The 24,748-nt window shown below is 44.0% G+C and overlaps 1 protein-coding gene across 1 annotated transcript; it reads left to right on the top strand.

Moving 5' to 3' along the window:
• Positions 1-8,989: 8,989 nt before the first annotated feature.
• Positions 8,990-10,167, top strand: LOC125549313 (NAC domain-containing protein 18-like). Its single transcript, XM_048712755.1, has one exon. It carries the CDS (start codon positions 9,089-9,091, stop codon positions 9,791-9,793), a length of 705 nt encoding a protein of 234 aa, XP_048568712.1. The 5' UTR covers positions 8,990-9,088; the 3' UTR covers positions 9,794-10,167.
• The last annotated feature ends 14,581 nt before the right edge of the window (positions 10,168-24,748 follow it).

The following is a 24,748-nucleotide window of genomic DNA, read 5'->3' as shown; positions in this document are numbered from 1 at the left end:
GCCCCTCATGGGTACGTGAACAAAATATTACGTGGTTTTTTAGCTTCAGCATGTGGCTTTGTCTGGATGAAGTTGAGAATTTTGTACCAAGAAAAAGTTACTTACTGAAGATTTTTCTTAAAGACAGAATACATACAGGGAAGAAACATGCACGAGTACATACATGCGCTAGCTCATCTTTGATTAGTTTTGCACGTGCAAGCATATTAGCACTGGCGGAGCTAAGTGGGGGCAAAAGGTGTCGGAGCCTGCCCAGCCAAAAACCGGAGAATGACTTACATGGAGGAGACGAGGAGTTGGCGTTGCGGTCCAGCAGCCAGGTAGCCGGTCGCAGTGCTGATGCAGCTGGTAGCCAGCTAGCACGGCAAACCGGCGATGGGCGACCCAGGCAATGAGCACAACCGGCAGCAGAGGCGCTTTGCACAAGTACTTTCTTTTACCAATCATAATTGCACTTGACGGCATCATCTTATATTAGCAAGTAAGTAGTATTTTTCTATAGACTATAGAAATCTAAAATTTATAGTCACCCGGACTGAATGCACGGCGACCAATTTGGTAGCATGAATTATCAAATCAATTGTTGGTTGCAAGTTTATACATTGTATTTTAGTTACTACAGAACTAGCAAGCCTAATTCACTTAGTCTAAAAAAAGATATGGTATAGAGTTGAGATATGGCTCAGGCACTTAGCAAAATGACTCGGCCGGGTACACACATACACGTAAATTTTTGGTCACACACCGTTAAGACATAAAACGAACGAAAGTGTCATAAAGGGCATAAAATTTAGACTCGGTGTTAAATAAGGAAGGGGGAAATTTTCAGTGTTAAATAAGGCAAGAAATTTTAAGACGGTGTTAAATAAGGAATTCTCTCAAAAGCTTGATGTCGGACAAGGAAGACAACGTAATGGGTTATGTTTTCTTATATCCGAAATAAAGTATATTGTCTTGGATCATCCAAAATGTTGAGCTTGTTTTTCCCCCTCATGCTAGCCAAATTCTTTGCACCAAGTAGAGATACTAATTGTGCTTCCAAACATTCCTTAAACTAGTTTTGCCATGAGAGTCCACCATACCTACCTATGGATTGAGTAAGATCCTTCAAGTAAGTTGTCATCGGTGCATGCAATAAAAAATTGCGTTCTAAATATGTATGATCTATTAATGTGGAGAAAATAAGCTTTATACAATCGTGTGATGTGGAAGAAATAAAAGCGACGTACTGCATAATAAAGGTCCATATCACAAGTGGCAATATAAAGTGGCGTTCTTTTGCATTAAGATTTTGTGCATCCAACCATAAAAGCGCATGACGACCTCTGCTTCCCTCTACGAAGGGCCTATCTTTTACTTTTATCTTCTACCATTATGCAAGAGTCATGGTGATCTTCACCTTTCCTTTTTACATTTTATCCTTTGGCAAGCACATTGTGTTGGAAAGATCCTGATATATATATATATATATATCCAATTGGATGTAAGTTTTCATGAACTATTGTTGTTGACATTACCCTTGAGGTAAAACGTTGGGAGGCAAAACTATAAGCCCCTATCTTTCTCTGTGTCCGATTAAAACTTTGAACCCATAAATATCACGTGAGTGTCAGCAATTGTGAAATACTAAATGATAGTTGAGTATGTGGAGGTTGCTAAATCAAAGCTCTGACATAGACCCTTCCTGGAAGTAAGATGAATTGCAATTGTTTGATGACTGAGAATATAGTTTGTTAGTTTCAAGAGAGTTTATGATCTATACTTTAACATGTGAATAGCTTGTTACTTGATCATGAAAAGTTTTATGAAAATGAGCTACTGTTATGATATATAATGATGCTAGAAAAAGTGATTGAAACTATCATTGGTGAAACTTATGCACTTGCTAGCATTCACACTTCATAAATTATTTCTTTTATCATTTACCTACTCGAGGACAAGCAGGAATTAAGCTTGGGGATGCTGATACGTCTCCAACATATCTATAATTTATGAAGTATTCATGCTATTATATTATCAACCTTGGATGTTTTATATACATTTATATGCTATTTTATATGGTTTTTGGGACTAACCTATTAACCTAGAGCACAGTGCCCGTTTCTGTTTTTTTCCTTGTTTTTGAGTTTTACAGAAAAGGAATATCAAACGGAGTCCAATTGACGTGCCAATTTTTGACGATTTTTTATGGACCAAAAGAAGACCCCGGAGTAAAAGAGTTGGGCCAGAAGAGTCCCGGGTTGTCCACGAGGGTGGGGGGCGCGCCCACCCCCCTTGGGCGTGGGCCCCTGCCTCGTGGACGCCCCGGGCACCTCCTTGACGTGAGACCGACGCCAAAAATTCCTATAAATACAGAAACCTTGGAAAATTAACCTAGATCAGGAGTTCCGCCGCCAGAAGCCTCCGTAGCCACCGAAAACCAATCTAGGCCCTCTCTGGCACCCTGCCAGAGAGGGCCATCATCACCGGAGGGCATGGAGGAGGATCCCGGAGGGGCCATCATCACCATGAAGGCCAAGGACCGGAGGGGGAACCTCTCCCCATCCAAGGGGGAGGCCATGGAGGAGGAAGCAAAAGGGGGAGAACCTCTCCTCCTCTCGCTCGGTGGCATCGGAGTGCCATCGGGAGGGGAATCATCGCCGCGGTGATCGTCTTCATCAACATCACCATCATCATCACCATCCTCGTCTCTTTTACGTGGTCCACTCTCCCGCACCCCGCTGTAATCCTTACTTGAACATGGTGCTTTATGCCACATATTATGATCCAATGATGTGTTGCCATCCTATGATGTTTTGAGTAGATATATTTTGTCTTTGGGTTGATTGATGATCTAGACTGGTATGAGTTGTATGTTTTACTTTGGTGCTGTCCTATGGTTCCCTCCGTGTCGCGCAAGCGTGAGGGTTTCCGCTGTAGGGTGTTGCAATACGTTTATGATTCGCTTATAGTGGGTTGCATGAGTGATTGAAACACAAACCCGAGTAAGGGGGTTGTTGCGTATGGGATAAAGAGGACTTGATGCTTTAATGCTATGGTTGAGTTTTACCTTAATGATCTTTAGTAGTTGTGGATGCTTGCTAGAGTTCTAATCATAAGTGCATATGATCCAAATAGAGAAAGTATGTTAGCTTATGCCTCTCCCTCATATGAAACTGCAATAGTCATTACCGGTCTTGTTAACGATTGCCTAGGACAATTCCGCACACCGATCCACCATTATTACACACTCGCTATTTGTAATATCTTGTAATATATTCTAACTTTATGATAACATCACCTACTTCTATATTTTATCTCTCCGATATCATATAAAGTTATCCTCTTCATACCCACAACATAGTTTTATTTCTTGTTGCTAGTTGGAAGCAAACGTTCGGTGTACGTAGAGTCGTATCCGTGGTAGATAGGGCTTGAGAGAATATTGATCTTACCTTTAGCTCCTTGTGGGTTCGACACTCCATACCTATCACTTCCACCTTTGGAAATTGCTACGATGATTCCTTGCACTTGGGGATTATCACTTCTCCAGCGTCGCCTTTCCACACGTCTCCTCCGACCATCGTGCAGGTTCCATCAGCTCCTACGGCACTCACCATGTCCGGCAACTGTTCAGTGAAATGCCCATGCTAATTCTTTGGCCATCTTCTTTGAAGCAATGGATAAGGATATGTAGTACATATACAAGCACTATGTTGATACCAAGTTGGCCAGAAAAAGGCTCACTCTGCCCAAAGAAAAGAAGCAGCTAAAAAGGATGTTGAGAGGTCATTTGGAGTTCTGCGGGCACATTTGGCAGTTGTTCGTGGACCAACTAAACCATGGGATGTGGAGACCTTGTGGTAGGTCATGACCTGGTTATGATCATGCAGAACATGATCGTGTAGGATGAGGGTGATGATGTTGCAGTAAGTCTTGAATTTGAGAACATGGGTGGTCCTATCGAATGTCCATATCAGAATCCGGTCACATTTGAAGAGTTTGTTCAAATGCATCAAAAATTTTGGGATCGAGCAACTCACGAGCAACTAAAAGAAGATCTGATTGAGTATCTGTGGGCAGTTAAAGGGGACAACAATGTTTTGAGTGTAATATTTGAACTTATTTAATTAGAACTACCACCACATTTGAACATTTGAACTATTGTAAACTATATATATGCCGCTATTTGAGTGTGCAGGCTAAAAAAATGGGGCTGGATGTATGCCAGTAGCATTGGATGGCCGGCACGCGCATCGGTGCCCGTCGACTGGCCCCCCTTGTCCGCAGACGGATACTGGAGCATATTTGTGGGGCAGCCTTGGAGATGCACTAATAATGAAAAATAATTTCCGTGCATGTTGTGGTGGGCCTTTGATGAGATGGCATTTATGCATGTTAAGATAATACAAGTAGTGAGGAAGAACTATTTAGGTATATAGGCCGGATACCATTCTACCCAAAATAGAAGAATAGTTTTGTGTTAGGAACTTATGATATGTCTGATCAATGGACCCCAATATACATTTGGCATTAGATTTTGAGGGTAAAAAATCTCACACCCTCCAGTACGTCCAATCTTGATCGAACACATGGCAATTACTCGGTACAACACAGCAACTTGAGATATTTTTATACTACATGGCAATTTTCACTTTAGAACATGGCAAATCCTTATACATAAGCATGGGAAATTTATTTGTTTTCACATGGAAAAGCTTGGCGTTGATTGGGGAACGTTAAAAACCGACATCAGATTTTTAGCATTCCTGTTACATCTCACCATCGGATCAGACTTAGCATCCCTTGAACTAACTTCGATATCTTACTATTTGCCATACTCGTACATTTAAGACCACATACTGAGCGCAACTAATTGGCGGGCGCCCCTGCACCCACGTGATCAAATTTGGAGCACATATTTCATTTTGGCAACTTTCTATATTTGGCACTTACAAAATTACTATAAAGAAGAAAAAGTTAGTAATTTAAACAAATGAATTATTGGATTAAAAAATCTTGGATAGGCTTTTAAAATTTGTAACTTCTCAGAAGTTAGAATTTTGAAACTTCTAGATTAGACCGTATAAAAAATCTTGGCCCAAATATCAAAATTTAAACTAAAAAAGAACTTCTTGGCACATTGAACTTTCAAGGCTTGGGGACTTCCACAAAAGAAAAAAACACATTGTGTGTACACTCCACCAAGGAAGAGAAGGGATAAAGAAATAGGGGAAATTCATGTGCGTCCACCCCCCCTTCCCCAGTTCCCACCGCATTACCAAAAACATGTGGTGCAGTGACTGCATCCCAATTATACCTAGCCATGTGTCAGACCGGGACAGGGTTTGAGTTGGGCTTAAAAAACTCGAGGCAGAAAACCCAGGCCCTGCCCGACCTTTGTGCCTAGATTTAAGGTCCAAGCCCAATGCGTCAATGGAAAACCCATCAGGCCTTAGCCCTCGGGCCAGGCCACATCCTTAAAATCCACATATGCAAAGCCTAAGCCCGGCCCAGCCCAACCTTTGGGCTAAAAACTTAGGCCCAGGCCTGGCCCGGCGCAAGAATTTCGGTCCGGGTTTCACATGGCTAGGTATAGTCCCAAGTCACCCGTGGAGTAACCACATACTCCCTCCACTCCTTTATATAAGGTATATTTGTTTTTTGAATAGTCAAACATGTGTATGTTTGACCGAGTTTTGAGAAAAATATATCACTATCCACAAGACAAAATTTATATCATTTGATTCATCATGAAAACTAGTTTCATATTTTATCTATTAGGTATTGCACATGTTGTTATTTTATTCTATAATCTTGGTCGAACATTCAAATGGTTCACTTGCACGGAAACCAATACGCCTTATATTCTGAAATGGAGGGAGTATTAGTTATCGTTTATAATCCTTCTTTTCGCATTACCTGAAATTCATGACAAATTTCTCGGTTCTTAGTCGTTAAACTATGCTCTAAAGGGGCCCGGGGGTGGGGGTGACACTTTGCCCACCATTGAAACATAGTGGATATCTCCTAACAACAAATATATTACTATAAAAATATATTAAAAAACGTTTTTCCTGTTGTAGGGATGCATAAATCAAAACCTATGGTAAGTTATATATATATTCCTATAGAAAAACAAATGTGTATTTCATAGCAAATAATAGCTATACATATTGTAATTTTTAACCCTTAACTACTGAATGTGTTTGCAATTCAGACAATAATATCATAGCATTTGGGCCCTCAAAGTAGTTTTGATCAAATGATTTACTTACACCAAATATGATAAAAGAAATGGGCATTACATATTCTTCATCTAAAGAAAAATTAAGAAACACAAGAAACTGAGTTAATATATTTCTAAAGAAACCAAATGTATTTTTTATTGAAGTATATTTTTATAGTCTCTTATTTTCCTCATTTGTCTAAAATAATAGGCTAGTATATAAAAAAATTTGCAGAGATTTTTTTTCTCCTTTTGCGCATGTTGTTATTTCCCTTTATGTTTTTCATTCCTAGTACATTTAAGCAATATATGGAGCTCGCGTGAAAAATTGTGATATGGAAGACACATGGTGTTGATATGGCCTGCACTTTGGTCAAAACCACTATGATGGTGCATATATTTATGTTATTATAAGTTGAATGACTGAGCAATCCAGTCAAGAACAAACTCTAAATCATGTTAATAGTTTAGAGATTAGATATACCCATTTTTGCTCTTTTTTCAGTAGTCGCTTATTTTTCTCAACCAGGATCGAGTAAGGCACGGATAAAAAAACCGTGTGGGGAAAATGTATCATTGCAAGGACCACCAACCATCCACATGAACCTCGACAATTGACAACACCAGGATTGTTCCCTCAAGAGCGATGCTTCCAGGAAGGAAATGGCATGTGAGCGCTCATATTTTCATGTTTATTTTTATTTTGTGATGGGGATACTTATATTTGTTGTTTATGTGTTTGTTCATTGTCTTTACCATTATATATCTTAATATTTTTTTCCTCTACTGGTTGTTGAGACTGTAAGCTTGCAAGGGAAACAAGATGTGTGCCGAAGGAAGCTTGGTAATCATAACTTACAACATGGTTGTTTTGGTGGTGCTTACACGGTTACACCCTGATCTGAGTTGCGGAAGAACTTTATCATATTGGGAGCCTTGACATTTCATTCCCCCGATTTGCTGGATATAATCGACATGCGCACCATATCGCACTACTTAATGGGTGATCTTTGTTATCACAGTTACAGAATTGATGCCTAGCTCACCATCCTTAATTAGTGATCTCCATTTACACGGTGTAAATAGATCCCAAAAATAAAAAGATCAAGCCCGGTCAGATTAGACAGAGCAACTAATTGAGTGCTCCTTCGGGAGCACCCGCAAGGGCCACTTGACACGCTCTCAGCTGCTGCTACGTGTCGCGCTTTGGGCGCTTCCTCCGGATTTTATTATTTATTTTTATGTACATGTTTTCTGCTTTCAAATAGAAATTTTTGGTTTTTTCGGCTTTTCTTTTCCACCGGTTTTTCTTAGGATTTGGCCAAAACAAAATAGGGAAAAGATTGCGCGAAAAAATGCACTTCCTTTTTTGTTCCGTGAGAGGCACGGATTCACTTCTCATGGAGGCACGGATGTGCTTCCGGCAGAGGCACGGCCCTTCCTCTCAGAAGGGGGGGAATGTGTTTTTTTTTTGTTCTGCGAGAGGAAAAAATACGCATTTTATTTTTTTCGTTTCGTGAGAGGCACGGATTTACTTCTTGTAAAGGCACGGATTTGCCTCTCGGGAAGAAAAAACACATGTTTTTGTTTCGCGAGAGGCACGTTTGTGCCTCTCGGAAAGGGAAAAAACACGTCTTTTTCATCCCGCGAGACGCACTGATTTACTTCTCACGGAGGCACGGATTTTCTTTCGCGAAAGGCACGGTCGTGCCTCTTGGAAAAGGAAAAAACGTGTGCCTCTTTGGAAAGGGAAAAAAACGTGCTCCCTGCACGGTTTTTTCGTGAAAAAAGGTTCCTCGAAACCTGTCAATATGTGATCTTGTTTTGAGTAAACAGGGATCAATGATGAAAATGATTTAAGATTTGGATGCACGGTTTAAGAGATAAAACATTTTGAAAAAACAAATCTACGAAAAATATATGTTTTTTAGGCTCTAACTTTTTTCTACTGCTCGTCCCCTAAAAGGGCTAGGGTTTCTCTGTCTCCCGCCGGTTCACCTCGTCTTCGGTGGCCTTAGGGCCATTGGGATGGAGTGGACCCCGGCCATTGCTTGTGGGAGGGCTTTGTTTTTAGAAAAAAAAATAGTTTTGTTAGGGTTTACGTCCTACTCAGGAAAGGGATACGTTGGCGGCTCCCTGAGGATGGAATAATGCTCTCCTCGCCTAGCCTCCGTTCTGATGTATTGGTTCTATGGGGCCTTAGCACGAAGACTTCTCAGTTGTCTACTAAAAGAAGTTTTGCCCAATTGCACGCGGGAGGGGCGATGGCAACAACGCCTCTTCAACTCGCTTTAGTGCTTTTGTTAGTCGTCGCTACGTGATCTACGAATCTGGATGTAATTTTTATTATTTCTACTAATGTTCATTGTAATATCATAATTGAAAATAAATAGATTGAAAGTTTCTCAAAAAATTCATGAAAAAGTAAAACTCTTTCAGGTTGCAACGAGTGGTACACATACAATGCGTTATTTGTCGCAATCTGACAACGTGGGAGTGATTTTTGAAAGGGGTACTCTGATTTTGCAGATCCAAGGCGTTAGTGCTGTGACTTTCCGATTGCGCCCGATCGAGCAGGCCATCTCGGCGGGCTACTCCGTGTTCGGCTGAATAGGGAAAGGTACAAGCTACCATCGGTTTGTCTAAAAAAAGAAAGCAAGGTACCAGCGGTGGAATTTCTCATTGGAAAAAAAAGTACCAGCGCGCGGTGGTTGGAAAGAAAACGCAGCGTGCGAGTCACTCACTCCGGATGCCGAGGTGCCATTTTCTAGCCGTCGCTGTCCGTCCCCGGTCCCTCGCCGCATCTTATTGTCTGGTGGTTGCCGTTGCCGAGCGCCTTGACTTCATCGGAGGGAGGGGAGACTTCACTTCATCGGGGAAATGGAGGAGATAAATCTTGGCGGCGCCGACGGGGTGGAGGTGAAGAAGGAGGCGGGGGAGGAGGAGGAGATAAATCTGGGCGTCGCCGGCGGGGTGCTGGTGAAGAAAGAGGCAGGGGAGGAGGAGGAGATCGAGTTCGAGCCGACGGAGGACGAGCTGGTGCTGCACTTCCTCCGGCCGCAGCTGCGCGGGTTCGCGCCGCGCGTGGCGGGCGCGGTGGTGGAGGCGGACCCGTGCGCGGCGACCCCCTGGGAGCTTCTTGCGCGGCACGGCCTGCTGCGGAGCGGGCACGGCTACTTCTTCGCGGCGCGGCGGCGCGGGGAGGGCGCCCAGGCGCGGCGCACCCCGGAGGGCGGCGGCGGCGGCAAGTGGATGCACAGCGGGAGCAAGGAGCACCGCCGGTCCGTGACGGAGCTGGGCGTGGTCGCGCGCTGGTCCATGACGCTGTACTGCTTCTACGCCCGCGGCGGCGTGAGAGGGGAGGACGGGGCGCAGCAGGGGCGGCGGCGGAGCACCGGGTGGGCCATGTCCGAGTACGAGATCACGGACCCGCGGTGCTACCGCCGGGCCGACGACGGCGAGGAGGAGCACTACTGGGTGCTCTGCCACGTCCGCCGCAGCGTCAAGAAGAACCTCAAGCCGCGGTCCTGGGAGTGCTGGAAGTCCTGGGATCTCCAACAGTTCTCCGAGCATGAGAAAAGCTGATCCTACAATATCTCGAATTTGGTTTTCTGTAGTAAAGCTGATCTCCGGCGTCAAGCTCGGTCGCCGGCCGGCGCAAGGCGGGAAGAATCGTCGGAGAACTTGGTGTTGCGTTTCTTGTGCTCGTCGCCCGGCCGGCTGCGCGACCTGTCATCATGTCCGTCGGTGCGCGTGTGGGTGCGCCGTGTAGACAAGGAAATAAGATATGCCTACCCGTATCTGTACGTACGAGTTCCTTTCGTGTGGGTGGACGTTGCGATCTTTTTGGGGTCTGCCCATGTGTTGCGCATGTGCATTTGTGCCTTGTTCTTTCGCCTCTTCATTCCTTCCCACTGATGCATCAAAAAAAAAGGTCAACTAAAGTCATTTCTCTGTTACCATCAGCATGAGGTTCACTTCTTGCGCAGATATTTGCGGATTTTCTCGCTTGCATCCTTAACTTTATGTTCCTAGGTGTCTGTATGCTCTTTTTTCTAGAACCGCCATCAAGGCATTTTAATCGTCTTGACGGATCATGTCTGATTTTACAACATCAATCATAAATTCAGGAATTACAACAAAAGAAGTAGAATTAGTCTCTATTGCCAAAGCCGAGATTCTGATACATGGCGAGTCTAGACATGATGGGTACATACATTTCCCGTTGTTTGCTAGCGATGTGTATGTGCTAAGACATGCTAAGTCGTGACTCTGTTTAGGCATGCCGTTCACTACTGTAGCAATATTTTTTAAAGTGAACAAAAAAATTTAAAAAAGGTGAACAATTTTTTTGAAATTTTAAACAAATTTTAAATACTATTTTTTAAAATTATGAATAATTTTAGAAACTATAAATAATTTTTTTGGAATTTTGAATTTTTTTAAAATATATATATAAATAATTGAAATTCTGAACTTTTTTTAATTTTTTCAAAAAACTTAAACAATATTTCAATTATGAATATTTATGAAATTCTGAACATTTTTTGAAAAAAATTTAAACCTAACCATTTTTTGTAATGTTAAAAAAGAATTGAAAATCTAAAGTATTTTTGAATATTTGATTTTTTGGAATTATGAGCATCTTTTAAAATTTAAACCAATTTGGAAATTTGAACATTTTTTCAAACACGTCGTCGGTTTCTTCGCTTGTGCATGCTGACGAGGGAACGGCTGCTAGGGTGTTCTCTCTTCATGCAAGCTACGAAGGTGTTTGGACTGAGCTCGTGCAGGCTACCAAACACCCAAAAGTGGATTGGGTACAGAACTTTTGAGCTAATTGGTGGGTAATTGCGCCCATGTACCCATGCGATCAAATTTAGATAATTATTTCATTTTTCAAACTTTCTAGATTTTGCACTTACTATTAAGTCTTTTTTTATTATCTACCAATGAATGTTCAATTTGCACTTAAAAGAATTGCAGTACCGGCTTTGAAAAACCTTGGACAAGCTTTTGTAATTTGATTTGAAACTTTTCAGAATTTTGAAGCTTCTAGATTTGACATTTTAAATAAATCTTGGGCCAACTTTCAGAATTCTAAACTCTACAAATCTCAAAAATATTACTTCTTGACAGTTTCAAGTTTCAAAATTTGGGGACTTCCACAAAAGAAAAAAACATGTTGTGTATCTTGGTGCAGTAAGAAAGAAGATTATTCTGTGGACGCGGCCAAGGAAGAGACGGAATAAAAGAGAAAGGGAGAAATTCATGTGCAGATTGCGGCTCGAGCTGCAAATGAGTCGAGTTGAAGTAGGCTCATCTCAGCTTATATTAAGATTCAATTGAGCTCAAACAGAGCGAAACTCAAGGTCGAGTTGTAGAAAGTGGTTCGTGCTCAACTTGTAACGATCTTGAGCTAGTTTTAACTGTCACTAAATAACATGTTTTAAAATAAACAATCTATGGCAATGTTTTGAACATGATAAGCCACAACAGAACATATGAAAGCATTATAAAATTGGAACGGTTGTGCGTACGGTATTTTGATGCCTGATTTGCCTATGATACTGTGATAGCCACACATTAATGAGACCCAGCGGATATATACTACTCCCTTCGTTCTTAAATATTTGTCTTTTTGGAGATTTCAAATAGACTACCACATAAGGATGTATATAGACATATTTTAGAGTGCAGATTCACTCATTTTGCTCTATATGTAGTCACGTTGAAATCTCTAGAAAAACAAATATTTAGGAACGGAGGGAGTATATAGTTGATAGGCGTGCCATGTCGCAATTAGTGATCCTGTTATCACAATTACAGAATTGATGCGTATCTCCCCATCCTTAGTTAGTTTCTTTTTAGATAACTCCATCCTTAGTTAGTGATCTCCATTTACAAATGGCCGGCGCTAATTTTCTATTTGGGGACCAAAGATCCGGCGTTCGTGCTGCGGCTTTACAGGTGGGCCCTATTGGGCCCAATCGAGCAGGCCATTTTGGCGGCCTACTTCGTGTTGGGCTGAACAGGGAAATGTTCCTCTTTTTTTAGTCGTCCCTGTCCGTCCCGGCCCCTCGCCGCGTCTTCTTGTCTGGTGGTTGGCGAGGGCCTTGACTTCATCGGGGAAATGGAGGAGATAAATCTGGGCGTCGCCGGCGTGGAGGTGAAGGAGAAGGCGGGGGAGGAGGAGGCTCAGGAGTCGTTCGAGCCGACGGAGGATGAGTTGGTGCTGCACTTCCTGCGGCTCTAGTGACACATGCCACTGAAAGACTCTACCGAGACAAAAGATGGGCTGTCAAAAAGGTAGAGAGGTAGGATGGACAGTTGGTCAGATCTAGTATGGACCGTACATGGACGATAGTTGGAGACGGTGGCTCTCCTAGGTTTCCCTCATCTGGGATCCCTGGGGAAGAGGATCAAGTTGGCCCTTTGCGAATAACTTGATGCACTATCTTCCTTCAACCCTTTGAGCGAAATGTAGCAAAAGGAAGGAAAATCCATGGACCGACTCCATTGTCTCCACCCCGTAGGAGCTACGAGTGTTGGGGAACGTAGCAGAAAACAAAAATTTTCCTATTCGTTTCACCAAGATCCATCTAGGAGTTCATCTAGCAACGAGTGATTAGATGCATCTACATACCTTTGTAGATCGCGAGCGGAAGCGTTCGAAGAACGGGGTTGATGTAGTCGAACACGACGTGATTCAAATCACCGGAGATCCTAGCACCGAACGGACGGTACCTCCGCGTTCAACACACGTACGGAACGGATGACGTCTCCTCCTTTCTTGATCCAGCAAGGGGGGAGGAGAGGTTGATGAAGATCCAGCAACACGACGGCGTGGTGGTGGATGCAGGGCGTCACAGTAGCAGGGCATCGCCGTGTACTACGAGGGAGAGATGTAACAGGGGAGAGGGAAGCACCAAAGGCTGAGGTATGAAGTCCTCCCTCTCCTCAACTATATATAGGAGGGCCAAGGGAGGGGGGGGGGTGCCAGCCTAGGAGATCCAATCTCCTAGGTGCGGCAGCCAAGGGGAGGTTTCCCTCCCCCCCAAGGCACCTAGAGGTGCCTTCCACCATTGGGACTCTTCCCTTAAGTGGAACCCTAGGCGCATGGGCTTTTGGGGCTGGTGCCCTTGGCCCATCTAGGCCAAGGCGCACCCCTACAGCCCATGTGGCCCCCCGGGACAGGTGGCCCCACCCGGTGGGCCCCCGGGACCCCTCCGGTGGTCCCGGTACAATACCGATAACCCCGAAACTTGTCCCGATGGCCGAAACACTTCCTATATATAATTCTTTACCTCCGGACATTCCGGAACTCCTCGTGACGTCCGGGATCTCATCCGGGACTCCGAACAACTTTCGGGTTACACGCATACTAATATCTCATAACCCTAGCGTCACCGAACCTTAACCGAACCTTAAGTGTGTAGACCCTACGGGTTCGGGAGACATGCAGACATGACCGGGACGACTCTCCGGTCAATAACCAACAGCGGGATCTGGATACCCATGTTGGCTCCCACATGCTCCACGATGATCTCATCGGATGAACCACGATGTCGAGGATTAAACAACCCCGTATACAACTCCCTTTGTCAATCGGTATGTTACTTGCCCGAGACTCGATCGTCGGTATCCCAATACCTTGTTCAGTCTCGTTACCGGCAAGTCACTTTACTCGTACCGTAATGCATGATCCCGTGATCAACCATTTGGTCACCTTGAGCTCATAATGATGATGCATTACCGAGTGGGCCCAGTGATACCTCTCCGTTATATGGAGTGACAAATCCCAGTCTCGATCCGTGTCAACCCAACAGACACTTTCGGAAATACCTATAGTGCACCTTTATAGTCATCCAGTTACATTGTGATGTTTGATACACCCAAAGCACTCTTACGGTATCCGGGAGTTACACGATCTCATGGTCAAAGGAAAAGATACTTGACATTGGAAAAGCTCTAGCAAATGAACTACACGATCTTGTGCTATGCTTAGGATTAGGTCTTGTCCATCACATCATTCTCCTAATGATGTGATCCCGTTATCAATGACATCCAATGTTCATAGCCAGGAAACCATGACTATCTGTTGATCAACGAGCTAGTCAACTAGAGGCTTACTAGGGACATATTATGGTCTATGTATTCACACGTGTATTACGATTTCCGGATAATACAGTTATAGCATGAATAAAGACAATTATCATGAACAAAGAAATATAATAATAATACTTTTATTATTGCCTCTAGGGCATATTTCCAACAGTCTCCCACTTGCACTAGAGTCAATAATCTAGTTACATTGTGATGAATCGAACACCCATGGAATTCTGGTGTTGATCATGTTTTGCCCTAGGGAGAGGTTTAGTCAACGGATCTGCTATATTCAGGTCCGTATGTACTTTACAAATCTCTATGTCTCCATCTTGAACATTTTCACGAATGGAGTTGAAGCGACGCTTGATGTGCCTTGTCTTCTTGTGAAACCTGGGCTCCTTGGCAAGTGCAATAGCCCCAGTGTTGTCACAAAAGAGTTTGATTGGCCCCGACGCATTGGGTATGACTCCTAGGTCGGTGATGAACTCCTTCACCCATATTGCTTCATGTGCTGCCTCCGAGGCTGCCATGTACTCCGCTTCACATGTAGATCCCGCCACGACGCTCTGCTTGCAGCTGCACCAGCTCACTGCTCCACCATTCAACATATACACGTATCCGGTTTGTGACTTAGAGTCATCCAGATCTGTGTCGAAGCTAGCGTCGACGTAACCCTTTACGACGAGCTCTTCGTCACCTCCATAAACGAGAAACATTTCCTTAGTCCTTTTCAGGTACTTCAGGATATTCTTGACCGCTGTCCAGTGTTCCTTGCCGGATTACTTTGGTACCTTCCTACCAAACTTACAGCAAGGTTTACATCAGGTCTGGTACACAGCATGGCATACATAATAGAACCTATGGCTGAGGCATAGGGGATGACACTCATCTCTTCTATATCTTCTGCCGTGGTCGGGCATTGAGCCGAGCTCAATTTCATACCTTGCAAAACAGGCAAGAACCCTTTCTTGGACTGATCCATTTTGAACTTCTTCAAAATCTTATCAAGGTATGTGCTTTGTGAAAGACCTATGAGGCGTCTTGATCTATCCCTATAGATCTTGATGCCTAATATATAAGCAGCTTCTCCAAGGTCCTTCATTGAAAAACTCTTATTCAAGTAGGCCTTGACGCTGTTCAAGAGTTCTATATCATTTCTCATCAAAAGTATGTCATCTACATATAGTATGAGGAATGCTACAGAGCTCCCACTCACTTTCTTGTAAACGCGGGCTTCTCCATAAGTCTGCGTAAACCCAAACGCTTTGATCATCTCATCAAAGCGAATGTTCCAACTCCGAGATGCTTGCACCAGCCCATAAATCGAGCGTTGGAGCTTGCACACCTTGTTAGCATTCTTAGGATCGACAAAACCTTCCGGCTGCATCATATACAATTCTTCCTTAAGGAAACCATTAAGGAATGCCGTTTTGACGTCCATTTGCCATATTTCATAATCGTAGAATGTGGCAATTGCTAACATGATTCGGACGGACTTTAGCTTCGCTATCGGTGAGAAAGTCTCATCGTAGTCAACCCCTTGAACTTGTCGATAACCCTTAGCGACAAGCCGAGCTTTATAGATGGTCACATTACCATCCGCGTCTGTCTTCTTCTTAAAGATCCATTTATTTTCTATGGCTCGCCGTTCAACGGGCAAGTCAGTCAAAGTCCATACTTCGTTTTTATACATGGATCCTATCTCGGATTTCATGGCTTCTAGCCATTTATCGGAATCCGGTCCCGCCATCGCTTCTTCATAGTTCGAAGGTTCACTGTTGTCTAACAACATGATTTCCAAGACAGGGTTGCCGTACCACTCTGGTGTGGAACGTGTTCTTGTGGACCTTCGAATTTCAGTAGGAGCTTGATCAGAAGTATCTTGATCATCATGAATAACTTCCTCTCTAGTCGGTGCAGGCACCTCAGGAACATTTTCTTGAGTTGCGCCATTTACCGGTTCAAGAGGCAATACTTCATCAAGTTCTACTTTCCTCCCACTTACTTCTTTCGAGAGAAACTCTTTCTCCAGAAAGATTCCGTTCTTGGCAACAAAGATCTTGCCTTCGGATCTTAGGTAGAAGGTATACCCAATAGTTTCTTTAGGGTATCCTATGAAGACGCATTTTTCCGACTTGGGTTCGAGCTTTTCCGGTTGAAGTTTCTTGACATAAGCATCACATCCCCAAACTTTTAGAAACGACAGCTTAGGTTTCTTCCCAAACCATAATTCATACGGTGTCGTCTTGACGGATTTCGACGGAGCCCTATTTAAACTGAATGCGGCAGTCTCTAAAGTATAGCCCCAAAAAGATAGCGGTAAATCGGTAAGAGACATCATAGATCGTACCATATCTAATAGAGTGCGATTACGACGTTCGGACACACCATTACGCTGAGGTGTTCCAGGCGGCGTGAGTTGTGAAACTATTCCACATTTTCTTAAGTGTGTGCCAAATTCGTGACTCAAGTATTCTCCTCCACGATCTGATCGTAGAAACTTGATTTTCCTGTCACGTTGATTCTCAACCTCACTCTGAAATTCCTTGAACTTTTCAAAGGTTTCAGACTTGTGTTTCATTAAGTATACATACCCATATCTACTCAAGTCATCAGTGAGGGTGAGAACATAATGATAGCCACCGCGAGCCTCAACACTCATTGGACCGCACACATCAGTATGTATGATTTCCAATAAGTTGGTTGCTCGCTCCATTGTTCCTGAGAACGGAGTCTTGGTCATTTTTCCCATGAGGCATGGTTCGCACGTGTCAAATGATTCATAATCAAGAGACTCTAAAAGTCCATCTGCATGGAGCTTCTTCATGCGTTTGACACCTATGTGACCAAGGCGGCAGTGCCACAAGTATGTGGGACTATCATTATCAACCTTACATCTTTTGGTACTCACACTATGAATATGTGTAGTAATACGCTCGAGATTCATTAAGAATAAACCATTGACTATCGGAGCATGACCATAAAACATATCTCTCATATAAATAGAACAACCATTATTCTCGGATTTAAATGAGTAGCCATCTCGTATTAAACGAGATCCTGATACAATGTTCATGCTCAAACATGGCACTAAATAACAATTATTGAGGTTTATAACTAATCCCGTAGGTAAATGTAGAGGTAGCGTGCCGACGGCGATCACATCGACCTTGGAACCATTCCCGACGCGCATCGTCACCTCGTCCTTCGCCAGTCTCCGTTTATTCCGCAGCTCCTGTTGTGAGTTACAAATATGAGCAACGGCACCGGTATCAAATACCCAGGAGTTACTTCGAGCACTGGTAAGGTACACATCAATTACATGTATATCAAATATACCTTTGGTGTTGCCGGCCTTCTTGTCCGCTAAGTATTTGGGGCAGTTCCGCTTCCAGTGACCCTTCCCTTTGCAATAAAAGCACTCTGTCTCAGGCTTGGGTCCATTCTTTGACTTCTTCCCGATAGCTTGCTTGCCGGGCGCAGCAACTTCCTTGCCGTCCTTCTTGAAGTTCTTTTTACCCTTGCCCTTCTTGAACTTAGTGGTTTTATTCATCATCAACACTTGATGTTCCTTCTTGACTTCTACCTCTGCTAATTTCAGCATAGCAAATACTTCAGGAATGGTCTTTACCATCCCCTGCATATTGAAGTTCATCACAAAGCTCTTGTAGCTTGGTGGAAGCGACTGGAGGATTCTGTCAATGACCGCGTCATCCGGGAGATTAACTCCCAGCTGAGTCAAGCGGTTATGTAACCCAGACATAGTGAGTATGTGCTCACTGACAGAACTATTTTCCTCCATCTTACAGCTGAAGAACTTATCGGAGACTTCATATCTCTCGATCCGGGCATGAGCTTGAAAAACCATTTTCAGCTCTTCGAACATCTTATATGCTCCATGTCTCTCAAAACGCTTTTGGAGCCCTGGCTCTAAGCTGTAAAGCATGCCGCACTGAACAAGGGAGTAGTCATCAGTACGTGTCTGCCAAGCGTTCATAGCGTCTTGGTTCTGTGGGACGGGTGGATCACCTAGCGGTGCTTGTAGGACATAATCTTTCTTGGCAGCTATGAGGATGATCCTCAGGTTCCGGACCCAGTCCGTATAGTTGCTGCCATCGTCTTTCATCTTGGTTTTCTCTAGGAACGCGTTGAAATTGAATACAACGTTGGCCATTTGATCTACAAGACATATTGTAAAGATTTTAGACTAAGTTCATGATAATTAAGTTCATCTAATCAAATTATTAATGAACTCCCACTCAGATTAGACATCCCTCTAGTCATCTAAGTATTACATGATCCGAGTTAACTAGACCGTGTCCGATCATCACGTGAGACGGACTAGTCAACGTCGGTGAACATCTTCATGTTGATCGTATCTTCTATACGACTCATGCTCGACCTTTCGGTCTTTTGTGTTCAGAGGCCATGTCTGTACATGCTAGGCTCGTCAAGTTAACCCTAAGTGTTTTGCATGTGTAAAACTGTCTTACACCCGTTGTATGTGAACGTAAGGATCTATCACACCCGATCATCACGGCGTGCTTCGAAACGACGAACTGTAGCAACGGTGCACAATTAGGGGAGAACACTTCTTGAAATTATTGTAAGGGATCATCTTATTTACTACCGTCGTTCTAAGTAAACAAGATGCAAAACATGATAAACATAACATGCAATCAAATAATAATAGTGACATGATATGGCCAATATCACATAGCTCCTTTGATCTCCATCTTGGGGCTCCATGATCATCCTATCACCGTCATACTTATCGACATGTAAGTTGTGATTCCTTGTACAATAGCATGAACATCTCATACATCACATATAGATCATTCATCATTCATCACAACTTTGGCCATATCATATCACAAAGCACTTGCTGCAAAAACAAGTTAGACGTCCTCTAATTGTTGTTGCAGGTTTTACGTGGCTGAAGTAGGGTTCTAACAAGAACGTTTTCTTACCTACGTGAAAGCCACAACGTGATTTGTCAACTTCATTTACCCTTCATAAGGACCCTGTTCATCGAATCTGCTCCAACTAAAGTAGGAGAGACAGACACCCACCAGCCACCTTATGCAACTTGTGCATGTTAGTCGGTGGAACCGGTCTCACGTATGCATACGTGTAAGGTTGGTCCGGGCCGCTTCATCCCACAATACCGTTGAAGCAAGATAAGACTAGTAGCGGCAAGAAAATTGACAACATCTACGCCCACAACAAATTGTGTTCTACTCGCGCAAGAGAACTACGCATAGACCTAGCTCATGATGCCACTGTTGGAGAACGTAGCAGAAAACAAAAATTTTCCTACTCGTTTCACCAAGATCCATCTAGGAGTTCATCTAGCAACGAGTGATTAGATGCATCTACATACCTTTGTAGATCGCGAGCGGAAGCGTTCGAAGAACGGGGTTGATGTAGTCGAACACGACGTGATTCAAATCACCGGAGATCCTAGCACCGAACGGACGGTACCTCCGCGTTCAACACACGTACGGAACGGATGACGTCTCCTCCTTTCTTGATCCAGCAAGGGGGAGGAGAGGTTGATGAAGATCCAGCAACACGACGGCGTGGTGGTGGATGCAGGGCGTCACAGTAGCAGGGCTTCGCCGTGTACTACGAGGGAGAGATGTAACAGGGGAGAGGGAAGCACCAAAGGCTGAGGTATGAAGTCCTCCCTCTCCTCAACTATATATAGGAGGGCCAAGGGGGGGTGCGCCAGCCTAGGAGATCCAATCTCTAGGTGCGGCAGCCAAGGGGAGGTTTCCCTCCCCCCCAAGGCACCTAGAGGTGCCTTCCACCATTGGGACTCTTCCCTTTTGTGGAAACCTAGGCGCATGGGCTTTTGGGGCTGGTGCCCTTGGCCCATCTAGGCCAAGGCGCACCCCCTACAGCCCATGTGGCCCCCGGGACAGGTGGCCCCACCCGGTGGGCCCCCGGGACCCCTCCGGTGGTCCCGGTACAATACCGATAACCCCGAAACTTGTCCCGATGGCCGAAACAGCACTTCCTATATATAATTCTTTACCTCCGGACCATTCCGGAACTCCTCGTGACGTCCGGGATCTCATCCGGGACTCCGAACAACATTCGGGTTACTGCATATACATATCTTCACAACCCTAGCGTCACCGAACCTTAAGTGTGTAGACCCTACGGGTTCGGGAGACATGCAGACATGACCGACGACTCTCCGGTCAATAACCAACAGCGGGATCTGGATACCCATGTTGGCTCCCACATGCTCCGATGATCTCATCGGATGAACCACGATGTCGAGGATTAATCAACCCGTAATACAACTCCCTTTGTCAATCGGTATGTTACTTGCCCGAGACTCGATCGTCGGTATCCCAATACCTTGTTCAGTCTCGTTACCGGCAAGTCACTTTACTCATACCGTAATGCATGATCCCGTGATCAACCATTTGGTCACCTTGAGCTCATAATGATGATGCATTACCGAGTGGGCCTAGTGATACCTCTCCGTTATATGGAGTGACAAATCCCAGTCTCGATCCGTGTCAACCCAACAGACACTTTCGGAAATACCTGTAGTGCACCTTTATAGTCACCCAGTTACGTTGTGACGTTTGATACACCCAAAGCACTCTTACGGTATCCGGGAGTTACACGATCTCATGGTCAAAGGAAAAGATACTTGACATTGGAAAAGCTCTAGCAAACGAACTACACGATCTTGTGCTATGCTTAGGATCAGGTCTTGTCCATCACATCATTCTCCTAATGATGTGATCCCGTTATCAATGACATCCAATGTCCATAGCCAGGAAACCATGACTATCTGTTGATCAACGAGCTATTCAACTAGAGGCTTACTAGGGACATATTATGGTCTATGTATTCACACGTGTATTACGATTTCCGGATAATACAGTTATAGCATGAATAAAGACAATTATCATGAACAAAGAAATATAATAATTATACTTTTATTATTGCCTCTAGGGCATATTTCCAACAACGAGATCACCCCAAGGACGCCCTCGGCGTCCAGGGGTCATGGACCGACCATAGACCCTGTTCAATAAGTGGAACACATTAGTCGTCCGCTCTCCAGTTGGGCAGTAAGGGTCGGAGAAGGGCAATCACTCGTTCTTAAAACCGGCATTCTTAGGATCAAAGAGTCGGGCAAAAAAGGGGAGAGCTCCCCGTTCCTGGTTCTCCTGTAACTGGATTCCCCGGAACCACAAGAATCCTTAGAATGGGATTCCAACTCAGCACCTTTGTTTTGAGATTTTGAGAAGAGTTGCTCTTTGGAGAGCACAGTACGATGAAAGTTGTAAGCTGTGTTCGGGGGGGAGTTATTGTCTATCGTTGGCCTCTATGGTAGAACCCGTCGGGGAGGCCTGAGAGGCGGTGGTTTACCCTGTGGCGGATGTCAGCGGTTCGAGTCCGCTTATCTCCAGCCCGTGAACTTAGCGGATACTATGATAGCGATAGCACCGAATTTTGCCAATTCGGCAGTTATGATTTCACATTCATGGACGTTGATAAGATCCTTCCATTTAGTAGCACCTTAGGATATCATAGCCTTAACGTTATTGGCGAGGTTCAAAAGAGGAAACGCTAGCGGTGGATACCTAGGCACCCAGAGACGAGGAAGGGTGTAGCAAGCGACGAAATCCTTCGGGGAGTTGAAAATAAGCATAGATCCGGATATTCCCAAATAGGTCAGCCTTTTAAATTTCCTGCTGAATCCATGAGCAGGCAAGAGACAACCTGGCGAACTGAAACATCTTAGTAGCCAGAGGAAAAGAAAGCAAAAGTGATTCCCGTAGTAGCGGCGAGCGAAATGGGAGCAGCCTAAACCGTGAAAACAGGATTGTGGGAGAGCAATACAAGCGTTGTGCTTCTAGGCGAAGCGGTTGAGTGCCGCACCCTAGATGGCTAAAGTCCAGTAGCTGAAAGCATCACTAGCTTACGCTCTGACCCGAGTAGCATGGGACACGTGGAATCCCGTGTGAATTAGCAGGGACCACCTTGCAAGGCTAAATACTCCTGGGTGGCCGATAGCGAAGTAGTACCATGAGGGGAAGGTGAAAAGAACCCCCAGTGGGTAATGAAATAGAACGTGAAACCATGCTGAGCTCCCAAGCAGTGGGAGGGGAAAGTGATCTCTGACCGCATGCCTATTGAAGAATGAGCCGGCGACTCATAGGCAGTGGCTTGGTTAAGGGAACGGAACCCACTGGAGGCGTAGTGAAAGCGAGTCTTAATAGGGCGATTGTCACTACTTATGGACCCAAACCTGGGTGATCTATCCATGACCAGGATGAAGTTTGGATGAAACTAAGCAGAGGTCCGAACCGACTGATGTTGAAGAATCAGCGGATGAGTTGTGGTTAGGGGTGAAATGCCAATCGAACCCAGAGCTAGTTGGTTCTCCCCGAAATGCGTTGAGGCGCAGCAGTTGACTGGACATCTAGAGGTAAAGCACTGTTTCGGTGCGGGCTGCGCGATCGGTACCAAATCGAGGCAAACTTTGAATACTAGATATGACCCAAAAATAACAGAGGTCAAGGTCGGCCAGTGAGACGATGGGGGATAAGCTTCATCGTCGAGAAGGAAACAACCCGGATCACCAGCTAAGGCCCCTAAATGACCGCTCGGTGATAAAGAAGGTGGGGGTGCAAAGACAGCCAGGAGGTTTGCCTAGAAGCAGCCACCATATTTTCATTCCTCTCCTAACATAGAGGAGCAAACACGAAATGTATGATTATCACTTACAATATATCTCAGCAACAAAGCATCAGCAAAATACACGGTATTATACTTGTAAAAGGGCAAACTTTGATGCACAAAACAAAATCCTGACATGTACAATATATCAATTTAAAAAGGCAAACTTTGAGATGACGCAAACACCAGATGCCCATATGTAAAAATGACAAAAGGATAAATAGGAACAAATTCTACAAGCAGGATACACAATATTTGGATATATCAGTATGTTTTATCTGTTCATTTATGATTTGTAGATAGGCAGCTGCATGATTCAAAGATCAAGCGGTTGCCATTTTCAACATCATAAATTGGGGGGGGGGGGGGGGGGGGGGGGGCACTGATATATTCAAGTAAAGAATATAACAATGGGAGGTGAAGCTGAATCTAACAATAAAGCGATGAAGTCCACTTGAAACAAGAGTACATAGTTCTTTCCTTCACTAATCGCCACAAAATTTTAGCATGTTGTCTCACCTAATTTATAAAGCATTTTCACACTTGACTCCTTGATCTAAAAAAATACATAAGTAACTCTCCGCTTCGGAACTGTACTTGGCAATTTTCCATTTTTTAAAATCATATGCTATTATGATGAACTACAAAAGGTGAAACAAATGTCTGTCCTTATTTTAAGAACCCTTCACTTGATAAATTATAGGAAATATCCAGATAATCATGAATTTAACTGAAGTTCAGGGATGCATAAGCAGCAGTAAGAATCAAGTGTGTTAACTTGAGGATCCTCATGTCTCTAAAGTAATACTCCCTCTGTCCAGAAATACTTGTCGTTGAAATTAATAAATATGAATGTATCTAAAACTACAATATGTCTAGATACATTCATTTCTTTGACAAGTATTTTCAGGCGGAGGGAGTAAATTTTAAGGAAGCGCCCTAGTGGGGAAAAAGATGACAGATCCAAATGTGCTGCCAATTTAGTGGCATTATTCTTTGACAAACTCAAGGTAGCAGTACTATTTTTAGCAAGTTCATATGCAAAATCATTACAGTAGGTACCCTTGACATAGGTTGGAGGGAAAGTGCATATGTGTGTCCTTCCTGTTAGTTAACTATGCTTAAAGCAAAGTAACATGAAGCAGATTACGTGAATTAGTAGCTGGAAGAACTCTGCCATGTACTATACAGCCTAATGTACCAGGTTGACACCTAAGAAATGGATATTTAGTGTCCATAGTTCCCTATCTACAGTAGAAGATAAAACTAAATCAAATCAAAGGTCCCCATGCGTTGCAACGGGACGAAAAAATAGACACATGCATCATTTGCTAAAAGAGAACATCATGCTCTCATCTTCAGACCTGCTACCATGCTTCGCTTTCCTCCGGTGCAGTCTCCCTCTTTTCTCTCAACATCGCATGCTTCGCAACGGAGCAAACGCCAGATTCCGAGTGCCCTCGCCGTGCATCGGTGACAGGTACAATTTGGTTGAGCGAGGCTAGTTTCTGGTCAATGACACGGGATTTGGCAGACACACTAAAGCATTTCGCGCCTATGATTCTGCAGTTGCGAGCGTGGTGACAACCTAATCAGGAAGAGCCGAGCTCGGCATAATGAGTGCCTCCTCAACTATTAGAAAGCCTTCTCAGTTAAGTGCATAAAATGATATATAGAATGATAGGAGTGTACATTAGTAATAGACGTTAAGAGCAT

The sequence above is a fragment of the Triticum urartu genome, chromosome 3 (assembly GCF_003073215.2).
Source record: "Triticum urartu cultivar G1812 chromosome 3, Tu2.1, whole genome shotgun sequence".
NCBI lineage: Eukaryota > Viridiplantae > Streptophyta > Magnoliopsida > Poales > Poaceae > Triticum > Triticum urartu.
Note: the sequence above shows the minus strand (reverse complement) of the source record. Positions and strands in the feature narration are given on the sequence as shown.